This window comes from Mobula birostris, unplaced genomic scaffold, assembly GCF_030028105.1.
Source record: "Mobula birostris isolate sMobBir1 unplaced genomic scaffold, sMobBir1.hap1 scaffold_1624, whole genome shotgun sequence".
Lineage (NCBI taxonomy): Eukaryota > Metazoa > Chordata > Chondrichthyes > Myliobatiformes > Myliobatidae > Mobula > Mobula birostris.
The window spans coordinates 37,515-50,066 of record NW_027274666.1 but is presented as its reverse complement, the minus strand read 5'-3'; the positions used below and the strand labels follow the sequence as shown (position 1 = coordinate 50,066).

The window sequence follows — 12,552 nt, the reverse complement described above, 5'->3', positions numbered from 1 at the left end:
AGCGGTACAAATGTTACGGTGCACCCGTGTCTGTGGGTTGAGGGCGGTGTAGTGGGTTTACTTTCGGGGCTGAGACGAAGCTATTGGGAGAGGGAGGGTCCATAGGATTAATTTGGGGAACGCTGAAGTTTTGCGGGAAGAGAGCAGGCCTAAGGGATTCATTTCGGGACCGTGATAAGTCTGTGGAGAGAGATTGGGCCAGGAGGATTTGTTTGGAGAGTGAAACAGGTTTGTGTGCGGGAGGAGAGTTCGTCTGTTGGATCCGTATTGGGACTGATATTGGACTGTGAAGAGAAAGTGGGTCAATGGGATTAGTCGAGCGACGGACCGGAGGCTGTGAGGGGTCCGCTGTGTTGTGGGATTAGTTTGGAGACTAACACAGAGCTGTCGGGACCGATTGGTCAGTGTGATTAGTTTGGGGACGGTCTCAGGGCTGTGAGGAGAGCGCTGTTTAATGAGATTAGTTTCGCGAGGGTCTCCGGTTGACTGCTGCGCTGTTTTGTCTGTGTTGAAATTTTTTAACCCTCTTTGATAGAAAAGTGGCCTCTGGTTTCCTGTACTACGTGTCCTATGGAACACCCGTCTGTATTGATTGCCGACCGAAAGAAAAAAACTACCGTTGCAATGGTGATCGCCGATTCATCTGCGAGAAGTCTGCACTTTTGTGCCCGGCTATCCCTGAAAACATCCGGAGTCTCTGTCAACAGCCCGTGGGGGCGACATGAATCACGTGACTGCCACCTCTTTCTCCTCCGTATCTCTTTTCCATTCTCCCTCCATCCGTCACCCCAAATTTCCTCCCCACATTCGCCACCGCTCCCTCCTGCTCCATTCTCCGTCTCATTTCGTACCCCCACTCTCTAGAGAACGACAAACCTCTCCCTCATCTATCTCTTTACTTGTCTTCATTCCCCCACCATGTCCACACCTCCCTAATGGTCCTTGCTCTCTCTCTCTCCACTCACTCGCACATTCTTTTCCCGCTCTTTCGCCGCTCCCTCTAAGTACTTCTTGCCCCTCTCTCCCTCTTCCTCCCCCATATCTCACTCTGTCTCTCCCCTCTCGGTTCACTCACACCCTCTGTCTCCCTGATCCCTCTTTCTCTTTCTCCTTTTCACCCACCCTCACCTCCACCCTGAGCCGTCTGGTTGTTGATACCCCGACCCAGGGTAAAAGTCTGTGCGCGTGCATTATGTTTGGGCCCTCTTGGTTTATGGAACACTGTAAGATTGCAACTACGCTCCCGGGAATAAAGTATCAACCTTCCCTCCCTCTCTCCATAACTGAGTTCCTCGAGTCCCAGCAATATCCCCGTAAATCTCCCTCTGGAGTCTTTCCAACTCTAAGACATTTTCCTGGAGCAGGGCGAGCAAAACTGTTTGCGGCCTCACCGACGTCTTCTACACTGCAATGTGACCTCCCGACTCCGGTACTCAGTGCCCTGACTGGTGAAGGCCAGCGTGCCATTGTCCAGCCCACTCGTATCGGATGTTTCCCACCGAAATCGCTATTTCATTTATTATCTGAAACTTATACGGCCTGGAATTTCTTCTTTTGCAGCATCAGTAGGGTGCAAATATTTCAAAGCAAAGTAAGTTGCAAATATTAATAAATACCGCAAGCATGTCGCTCATTCGGTCAAGGATGACAATTAATGTAAAATGCAACATATTAATAAATACAGAAAAAATGTCGAGTCAGTGCTCATGTATTCAAATGTGTGACGGCTCAGAGGAGGGAGTTGTTCCTGACTCGTACTGTGTGCGTGTTTAGAGTCCCGTGACTCCTCCTCGATAGCAGTAACGGGCAGAGGGCTTCTCCAGGGCGGTGAGGGTCCTCAGTGATGGATGCGCCCTTCTCGAGGCATCGCCTTACGAAAATGTCCTCCATGGTGGGGAGGGGTGAGACTGTCAGAGTTTTTCGGCTGAGTTTAGAACCCTCTGGAACCTCTTGCGATTCTGTGCGTTGCAGCCTCCACACCAGGAGGTGATCTTCTGTAACGAGACAGCGATGGATGGTGCTGTACACAGATGCAGTGTGAGGTCTGGAATTAACTCAGACTCAGACTGGAAGTAAACGAGACGCCAAGAAACCAATCGAAGGACATCACAAACAGTGGTACAGGTAACTTAACTCTTACGATTGAGCACTGAGTGCTCAGCTACAGTCCTTTAACGACAAACTGGCATAGTAAAGTCTGTAATTAACACATGTATCGACTCGAAATAAACTCGACGGCACGAAGCAAATCGAAAGACATCACAAACAGTAGGACTGGAAACGTAACTCTTACGGTTGAGCACTGAGTGCTCATTAAGAGGCCTTTAAGCACGAACTTGCCCTGCAGGAATGTGGCAGGGAATAATTGCAAGTCTAAGCCTTGGAAGGAAAGTGACATCACCGTACTCTGGGAAATGGAGTTGCGGAAACCTACATGTCTGTCCTGATCAGTCGGACACATGACACCTTCGTGTTTGCATGAACGTGTTCGGCCAACTATAGATCTTCTGAGTTGCTGACAGCTAGGAACCCAGGAACTTCAAACCAGTCTTAGGAGCAGAAACAGACCATCGGGTCCGCTCGCCATTTCATCACGGATGATCCATTTCTCTCTCAGCCCCAAATCTCCCGCCTTCTTCCTGTCTCCTTTCATGTCCTGACTATTCAAGAATCTATCAAACTCTGCCTTAAATATACCCAATATCCACGGCTGCCTGAGACTTTGAATTCCGCAGATTCCCCACGCTCTGGTCGTGGAAAATCCTCCTCATCTCCTTTCCAACAGAAATGCCTCTGTTCTCAGGCTGTGTCATCTGGTCCGAATCTCCCCTACAATAGGGAACATTCTCAGCACATCCACTCTGTCATAGCCTTTCTCCACCGAGAACTTTCCATAAGGTCACCCCTCATCCTTCTCAGTTCCAGCGATTACAGGCCACAGAGCTTACAATGCTGCAAATATGGCCTGACACTTCCGTAGAATTCCATCCTTCCATTTACATTCCAGTCCTCTCGAAATGAAAGGGTGGAGAGGAAGTACACAGAATGTGTGAACGGCGAGTGTGTGACGGGACAGTGAAGAAGAAGTTTCACTCTGTGCCTGCACCAGGCGAATTCTGATGAGACAGTGTGGAGGGAGCTTCACTCTGTGTCTGACCCCGGGAGTGTGTGATGCGGCGCTGCGGAGGGAGATTCACTCTGTGTCTGAAACCGGGAGTGTGTGATGCGGCGCTGCGGAGGGAGATTCACTCTGTGTGTCTGAAACCGGGAGTGTGTGATGCGGCGCTGCGGAGGGAGATTCACTCTGTGTCTGAAACCGGGAGTGTGTGATGCTGCGCTGCGGAGGGAGATTCACTCTGTGTCTGAAACCGGGAGTGTGTGATGGGGCGCTGCGGAGGGAGTTCCACTCTATGGTTTGGGGATGTGTGATGGGATGGGATGGAGAGAGCCGTCTGTCTGTCTGTCTGGAGTCATAATTTCTTGTCATTTTGTCGTCGGGACAGCCTCCGAACTGAGATCAGGAGCGGGACAGATGCAGTGGCATGCAAATGTTTGGGCACAACTGATTAAAATTCCTGTTATTGTGAATAATTAAGTGAGTGGAAGGTGATCTGATCTACAAAAGCGATGCCGTCAAAGATGAAACATTCTTTTCCACATGTTAAACAAGATTATTGTAATATTTTTGTTTTGTACAATTTTAGAGTGGAGCACCATGCAAACGTTTCGGCATTCCAAGAGATTTCAGATCTCAGATAACTTTTTCCAAAGGTCTCAAACGTTAAGAAGCTTGTCAGGGCGATAACCTGTTCACAATCATCGTTAGTAAAGTCTAGTTTATGCAAATTTCAAAGCTTTATGAATACCCTGACTCTTCAAACCTTGTCCCAACAATCATCAGCCATGGGCTCCTGTAATCTCCTCTCTGGCTGTCTGATAAGTAAAACAAATGATGTCCGCAAAGCAGGAGAAGGCTAGAGCAAGATATCAAAGCGTTTTCATGTAGTCGTTTCCTCAGTTCGTAATGTAATTTAGAAATGGCATTTAACAGAAACAGTGGAGTTGAAGTTGAGTTCTGGAAGACCAAGAGAAAATTCCGGGAGAACTGCTCGCAGGATTGCTGAAAAGGCAAATCAAAATCCCCGACTGCCTGCAAAAGACTTTCAGGAAGATTAGGCAGACTCTGGAGTGGTGGTGCACTGTTCTACTGTGCAGTGACACCTGTACACATATGACATTCATGGAAGAGTCACCAGTAGCAATCTTTTCCTGTGTCTTCAACACAAAATGCAGCGTGAGAAGTTTGCACAGGATCATCTAACAAGCCTGATGCATTTTGGAAACCAGTCCTGTGGACTGATGAAGTTAAAATAGAACTTTTTGGCCGTAAGGAGCAACGGTATCTTTGGCGAAAAAGGGGGCAGAAATTCATGAAAGGAACAATTCTACAACTGTTAAGCACGGGAGTGGATCGATCACGCTTTGGGCTCCGTTGCAGCCAGTGGCACGCGGAACTTTTCACAGGTAGAGGGAAGAATTAATTCAATTAAATACCAGCAAATTCTGGAAGCAAACATCACACTGTCAGACAAAAAAGCGGAAGATGAAAAGTGGATAACTTCTATAACAGGATAATGATCCTAAACACACCTCAAAATCCACAACGGATTATCTCAAGAGGCGGAAGCTGGAGGTTTTGCCATGGCCCTCACAGTCCCCTGACCTGAACTCATAGGAAATCTGTGGATAGAGCCCAAAAGAGCGGTGCATGCAAGACAGCCCAAAAATGTCACAGAACTAGAAACCTTTTGCAAGGAAGAATGGGTGAAAATCCCCCGAAGAAGAATGAAAGGCTCTTAGCTAGCAAAAAAAAAAAGCTTTTACAAGTTGTGATACCTTCTGAAGAGGGTGTTACTAAGTACTGACCGTGCAGGGTGCCCAAACTTGAGCCTCGAGCCCCTTTCCATTTTTTGTTATTTTTAAGCTGTAAAAGTTGAAAATAAAAAAAAGTAATATTGCTTAAAATATTAAAGAAATGTATCATCTTTAACTTTATGCCTTTTGGAAATCAGGGCATCTATTACTCGCTTAGATACTCACAATAACAGAAATGTTCACCAATTGAGCCCAAACTTGTGCATGCCACTGTGTGTGCATTAAAACAAAAACAGCGCCTCGAGTTTTTTTTTTTGAACAACAACCAATCGGTGAAGCGGATTTATGAGCAAGGGCAAATAAAGATAAGACTGGGCTTAACATTGGTAGGTTTGTTTTTTTCAGATTATGTATTGTTTATTTCTTTGTAATTGCAGAGTGAGAACAGTAGGCATGCCTGGAAGGAGAGTTGAATGCTCTGCTTGCAGGACGTGGGACAGCAGGGAGACCGAGATGGGGGATTCATTTTACGGGACAGAAAAGAGATTCTGTGGGCGGATAGATAAAGCTAAGCGACAACGCAGCTTGCGGCTGTTGGGCCACTACTGCACTGAAATCCGCAGATGACCAGAACAGAGCTTGTCATCTGCCGAGCGAACACTGGGGGGCAGCACATACTCCTGCCTGGAGGCCACGTCACACCACCCAACATTGCGCAGCTTATTTCATTTTCTCTGCCCCGAGCAACTCTCTCAGTTTACACCTGAACTGGACGGGAATCAATAACCCAGCGGGAAGTTTTCCTATAAGAGGGGGAGTGAAACGGTTTATACTCGAGATACGGAGGGATGAAAAGCAGAATGCCAAAACTGACAGTGGAGCGGTTATTGGGACAGATGTTGTTAAGATCTCAGATCGAGTCAGGAAGTAAAATGTTTAGCCTGCTGGGTCTCATGTTATGAGCTGAGTGTGTTTCAATGCAGGAAGTATTGTACGAAAGGCAGATGAGCTCAGTGCATGTTTGTATCCTGTAGTTTCTATCTTGTAGCTGCCGACGAATAAACCATGTTCTATCTCTAATCTATCCTGCCAAAGAACCGCTGTAATATTTTTCTCTGACAAGCAATGCAACACCTCCCCGTCTTGTCCCTCCGATTCTATCACACCTGAAGCAACGAAATCCAGGAATATTTAGTTGCCAATCACACCCATCCTGCAAAATGTTTCACTAATAGCCACAACATCATATTTCCAGGTATCAATCCATGCTCTAAACTATCCACCTTTTTCACAATGCTCCTAAGATTAAGATATGCATTTAAGAAACGCTCCACCTCTTACTCTCTGTTTATTCCCAACTGTGTAAAACAACTTGTTTTATTTTTTTCTTCCTTCTCCCCTACATCTTCGGTCTGTGTGCTCCCCTTCGCTGTCCCCTGTCTATCCTCCCTCACACACTGTCTACTAGATTTCTCTAATTGTGAACTAAACTCTCTCCCAGTCTCTTAAGTTTGACTCCCACCCCTTAACCATTCTAGTTTAACGTCTCCCCAGTAGCCTTCGCAAATCTCCCCGCCAGGATATTGGTCCCCCTAGGATTCAAGTGCAACTCGTCGTTTTGGTACAGGTCACACCTGCGCCAAAGAGGTCCCGCTGCCCAACGTTTTTCTCACAAATCAGTTCAGTGCCACGTTCCACCCATCTTCCCATAACTTCGTGTCCCTCTCTAAACTAATTCCGCTGCGTCTTGCATTCCTACAGCCCTGCGGCAGTCAGCAAAATAATCCCAGAGTACTGATCCTCCCCAGAGTCCCTGCCAGTCCTCAAGATATTCCCACAGCCCTACCCTTCCTCGACAGACACGTATCGTTCCCCAAAATATTCCCATTGTGCCACCCTCTCCCGAGACCTCGTACGGTCTACAAAGAATCCCGATGGTCCACTTCTTCCCACAAACATACTTCAATCCGTAAACTAATCCAATTTTCTCCCGTCAGTATTGTGTCATTCCCTAATTCTAACCCGACAGATCAGTCCAAATCTTACCCTTTTTCGCATTTTCCAATCCAGTATGCATGGATAAGGAAGACTTGAGCGTGCGAAAAAAACTCTGTGAAATTAAATTCCCTTGATTAATGCGAAAATGGAAAACAATTTACGGAGTCTCTCTCGGATTATTACAACAGGAGTGGGGGAAAGGGAGAGTGCGGAGGGAGTTGCACCCTTTGTGTTTGACCACCAAATTGTGTAAAAGGACGGTCTGGAGGAGGCTTCATTCTGTGTCTGAATGCGGGACTGTATGATGAGACGGGGTGGAGGAAGTTTCACCCTGTGTTTGACCCCGGTAGTGTGTGATGGGACGGCGTGGAGGAGATTAACTTTGTGTCTGACGCCGGGATTGTGTGATGGGACAGTGCGGAAGGAGATTCACTCTGTGTCTGACCCCGGGAGTGTGTGATGGAACGGTGCGGAGGGAGATTCACTCTGTGTCTGACCCCGGAAGGGTGTGATGGGACGGTGTGGAGGGAGATTCACTCTGTGTCTGACCCCGGTAGTGTGTGATGGGACGGTGCGGAGGGAGATTCACTCTGTGTCTGACCCCGGGAGTGTGTGATGGGACGATGTGGAGGGAGATTCACTCTGCGTCTGACCCCAGGAGTGTGTGACGGGACGGTGCGGAGGGAGATTCACTCTGTGTCTGACCCCGGGAGTGTGTGATGGGAATGTGCGGAGGGAGATTCACTCTGTGTCTGATCCCGGGAGTGTGTGATGGGAATGTGCGGAGGGAGATTCACTCTGCGTCTGATCGCGGGAGTGTGTGATGGTACGGTGCAGGCGGAGCTTCACTCTGTGTCTGAGACCGGGAGTATGTGATGGTGCGGTGCGGAGGGAGCTTCACTCTGTGTATGACCCCGGGAGTGTGTGATGGGACAGTGTGGAGGGAGATACACTCTGCGTGTCTGAGCCCGGGAGTTTGCGATGGGACCCTGTGGAGAGAGCTTCACTCTGTGTCTCACCAGGGGAGACTGTGATGGGACGGTGTGGAGAGAGCTTCACTCTGTGTCTCATCAGCGGAGAGTGTGATGGGACGGTGTGGAGGGAGCTTAACTCTCTGTCTGACCCTGGGAATGTGTGATGGGATGGTGTGGAGGGAAATTCATTCTGTGTCTGATCCATAGGAATGGATTTTATGTTGCCTGGGAATGCTGTGTGGTAACCTCTGGAAGACGATATTCCCGTGACAGGTCACTTTCAGTGATAATTCGTATGTGCAGTTGAAACGTCCCGTCGAACGAGACCTACGGCGACTGTGATCTCGTTTTACCAGCGTGAAACCTCTGGAATATTTTCTACTTACCTTTTTTCTGCGTTTTACCTTGGATTACAAATGTCCCTTCCAATAATTTATTTAGTGGATTACTGAACACTCCTGCTTTTCCATCTAAAGACGGTAAGCCTTTTCCCCCCAAACTGAATAGTTATATTCACACAATCCTACACATAACACCGTTCACTTTTGTTTATCTTGGTTAGGTTACTGTATTATAAGTAGTTACTAATATAGATAGTGATTTTAAGATCATATCAGACTCGCACATTTCTAAGGATGTACGGGGTCGAGCATTCTGGCTTGTCGCATGCCCGCCTGGTGTGGAGGCTGCAACGCAAAGGGTCGCCATGGACCATAGAAGGTTCTAGACTCAGCCAGCTCCATCACGGACGCAACCCTCTCCTCCATCGTGGACATGTTGAAGAAGGAATGACGAGGGAAGACTGCATCCATCAGCGAGGACCCTCTCCCGCCGGGAATTGCCCTGTGCTGATCGGTACCATCGGGGAGGGGTACAGGAGCCGGGAAACTCAACAATTTACAAGCAGTTGCTTCCCCTCCGACATCAGATTGCGAACGCTCCCTGAACACTTAAACACTCCCTCGGTATTCACCTTTTTCTTTGCAGTATTTATTCATTTTCCCAATTCCCGTGAATTTTGCATCCTTGTACTGCACTGAAGCCACGTTGTGGTTGTACAAAAGGTCGGTGAGGTCGCGCTGGGAGTTTGGTGTTCAGTTCTGGTCGCATTGCTGTAGGAAAGATGTCACTGAGCTGGAAAGAGCGCAGGGGGTGATTTACGACGATGTTGCCGGGACTAGAGGGTCTGAGTTACGGAGAGAAGACAAGAAGGATGGAACTTTGTTCCTTGGAGCGCAGGTATGAAGCCAGGATAGGCACAGATAGTGTGAATGTGCACAATCTTTTTCCGCCTGCGTTGGTGAACTGAGGGCCAGTGCGCACAGAATTGAGCCGAGGGTGGGTGGAGGAAACCGAGAGAGGAGAGGCAGAGATGGTGTACGAGGGGCGGAGGAAGGTGGCGAAGCGGAATGAGTTGGGGAGAAGAAGGACAGAGACAAGAGAGGGGCGGAAAGGGGGAATAAATTGAGGGAGAGGGGGGAGCGGGGCCGGGAGGGGAGAAGAGCAGTCCAGATGGGGAGAGGGAGAGTCGTGGGGGACAATGGGGATGCGAGTAGAGGAGGAGATTGGGGTAGGTGTTAGGACAGAGAGGTTGGGAAGGGATGAAAGGATGGGGAAGTGACAGTGGGGTAGATTGAATGGGGAGAGGTGGGATGCAGTCACATGATTGAAGTCGGCCCCACGGGATGTTGACAGAGACCTTGGATCTCTTCATGAATATCCGGGTATAAATGTGCAGACTTCTCGCAGATGAATCTGTATTTACTGCTGCAATCGTAACTCCAGAAGTACGAGTTGCACGTCCTGCATTTGGACTGTCCATACAACTTCTCGTACAGAAGATAAGAGGTCACATTCCTATCAAAGAGAGTGAGACAATTTGAACAGAGACAAAACAACTCGAGCAGACAACCGGAGACCGTCGCAAAATTAATTCCACTGTTCTGTGCTTTCTCCACAACCCCTTGCCAGCCTCTATAGTAATCTCATGATACCGCGCTCTCCCCACAGCCCGGAGTACATTGCCGTACAAATCCAACAGCACCACTATCTTCTACAATCCCGAGTTAGCTCCCATATTAATCTCACTGAACCACCCTCTCCCAACAACCCTCCATCAGTCAACAAACTAATCCCACTGTCCGACTCACTCCCCACGGCCTCGTGTCACTCCCACACCACCGACCTGTAACAGTGCAAACCTCACCCATCTCTGCATTTTCCGATCCAGTAAGTTCTGCCTGCATGGCCGATAGAGATGGAAACAAAATCCTGAGAAAATAAATCCCTTTGATTAATGTGCATGTAACGCCCTGGGAAAGGTTTCGCTGCTAATGAAAAGGTTTCTCTGTAGCAGCAGTGTGTTTGGGTTCCGACTGAATACAAATGGGCCTAGGGAATGTGTGGCGTCTCTCTCAATGCCTTACCGCGGGAGCATGTGAACGATTGAGACGGAGAGGGAATTATCCAGTGTCTGACCCCAGGAGTATCTAGTGGATGGGACGGTGTATAGCGGGCTTCCCTCTGCGTCTGACCCTGGGAGTGTGTGATTGGAAATTGTTCGGGGATTTCCCATCCGTGTCTGATACCGGGAGTGTGTGATGGGAAGGTGTGGAGAGATCTTCACTCTGTGCCTGATACCGGGAGTGTGCGATGGAACGGTGTGGAGGGAACTTCACTCTGTGTATGACCCCGGAAATTTCTGATTGTAAATATTTCCTCCCTCGGTGTGACACATACCTCCTCTCGTTTTGAATTGATTTCCAGCAGCCTTCCATCAAAGTTTGAACAACCTTCCTTCGCTTCATCGTAAGATGTTTCCAACGTGGATATGAAATAACAGCGGTCTTCAGTTCTCATCCAGTGCTGGGAACACGTTTGCTCTGCACATCAGGAACAAGAAAAAGTGAATCACCTGCCACACCGTCCCATCATACACTCCCGGGGTCAGACACACAGAGTGAATCTCCCTCCATACGATCCCATCACACACTCCCGGGGTCAGACACACAGAGTGAATCTCCCTCCACACCGTCCCATCACACACTCCCGGGGTCAGACACACAGAGTGAATCTCCCTCCGCACCATCCCATCACACACTCCCGGGGTCAGACACAGAGTGAATCCCCCTCCACACCGCCCTATCACACACTCTCGGCGTCAGACACTGAGTGAATCTCACTCTACACGCCCCACCACACACTCCCGAGGCCGACACACTGAGAATCTCCCTCCACACCGCCCTATCACACATGCCCGGGGTCAGACACAGAATGAATCTCACTGCACACCGTCCCATCACACACTCCCGCGGTCAGACACAGAGTGAATCTCCCTCCCACCACCGCCCCATTACACACTCCCGCTGTCAGACATAGAGTTAAACTCTCCAGCTCCACCGTCTACCCATATCTCTCTCCTGTGTGATGAGCAGCCGGAGAAGCGGTGTATGTTGTCTCACCTCTTCTCCTGGTGAGGTATTGACAAATCTGAGCCTGGCTTTCGGTGATGGTCCTGTATTTCATGTCGATGTGATTGAATTGATGACGGAGATTGGTGTGCTCTCGATTCAGAGCAGAGAGGTCCGAGTTCAGGACGGTTATGTTCTTCTCTAGTATGGAGATGCGGGGATACTCTGAGATCCTGGATTCAAGGGTTGAGTTCAACTCATGGACTTTTAGTTGATATTGGACCTGGGTCCTGTTCATCTCCTGATATTGTTCCCAAAGTCTCCGGTAGTTTCGGTCGCCAGTGATCAGAGACTGACGAAGCTGTAACACTGAGAATGTTGTTGTCAGGTGACGCCGCTGTCAGTGTCACGGTGTGAGATGTGTCGGTGTCACGGTGAAGGGAATATCAGTATCACGGTGTAGGCTGTATCGGTGTCACGGTGCGGGCAGCGTAGTTTTCACGTGTGGGCTGGACAGTTTGACGGTGCGTGACGTGACGGTGTCACTGTGAGGGGAGTGGGAGCGTTACTGTGACGTCGTCATGGTGAGGGGCGTGCAGGTATCTCCTGGAGAGCTGTGTTGGTGTCAAGGTGTTTGCTGCTTCGGTATCACGGTGTTGGGAGCGCCGATGTCGCAGTGTGAGGGAGTGTGGGTGTCACGGAGAGGTGTGCATCGGAGTTACGGTGAGAGGTGTGTTGGTGTCACAGTGAGAGCGTTTCGATGTCACGTTGATCGTCGTGTCAGTGTCACGAGGTTTTACGACAACTTTTCATTACAATCTCTTTACGGTCCGACTCCACCCGGAGCTCCTTCGACTCACCGTAAATCGAGAGCCCGACCACTATCGCGACGAGGACGAACATAGTAAGGCAAAGTGGACAGATCTTACAGTGCCATCTATTTCCGATGTTCTCGCTCGGCTCCTGTTTATGCGCATCTGTGGAGAATCCATTCAACGTGTGCGTGAATTCAACCATGACCCGCAGGGTAGCTTATTTCCACCCACCATGCCTCATGTCTGACTGATTCCATTGATCTGGTAAGAGTGCAGACGAGCTTTACAAGGATGTTTAGTGGCTGCTTGCAAGAGCCGTACGGTAAGGGAGTGGTTCGCACGACGCGTTACAGTACCAGAGACCCAGGTTCAATTCCCGCAGCTGCCGCAAGGAGATTGCACTTCCTCCCCGTGACCGGCAGGTGCACCAGGTTGCTCCCATAGTCAGTAGACAGACCAGTTGTAAGATAATTGGTCACT

The 12,552-nt window shown here is 49.2% G+C and overlaps 1 protein-coding gene across 1 annotated transcript; it reads right to left on the bottom strand.

The window, feature by feature from the left end:
• Nucleotides 1-8,683: 8,683 nt before the first annotated feature.
• On the bottom strand, nucleotides 8,684-12,313 carry LOC140192540 (uncharacterized). The gene is made up of 5 exons (XM_072250104.1): nucleotides 12,118-12,313; nucleotides 11,309-11,626; nucleotides 10,587-10,729; nucleotides 10,054-10,118; nucleotides 8,684-9,704 (listed from the first exon to the last, which is right to left on the bottom strand). The coding sequence occupies exons 1-5, from the start codon at nucleotides 12,272-12,274 to the stop codon at nucleotides 9,506-9,508; spliced, it is 882 nt and encodes a 293-aa protein (XP_072106205.1). The 5' UTR covers nucleotides 12,275-12,313; the 3' UTR covers nucleotides 8,684-9,505.
• Nucleotides 12,314-12,552: the final 239 nt, after the last annotated feature.

Excerpts from the sequence above, each read along its gene's own strand:
- LOC140192540 (XM_072250104.1), bottom strand. The coding sequence starts at position 12,274 with ATGGTTGAATTCACGCACACGTTGAATGGATTCTCCACAGATGCGCAT. Across the intron at positions 11,627-12,117 it reads GGTCGGGCTCTCGATTTACG|TGTTACAGCTTCGTCAGTCT; the intron begins GTGAGTCGAAGG and ends CAACATTCTCAG. Across the intron at positions 10,730-11,308 it reads ATACCTCACCAGGAGAAGAG|AGCAAACGTGTTCCCAGCAC; the intron begins GTGAGACAACAT and ends CCTGATGTGCAG.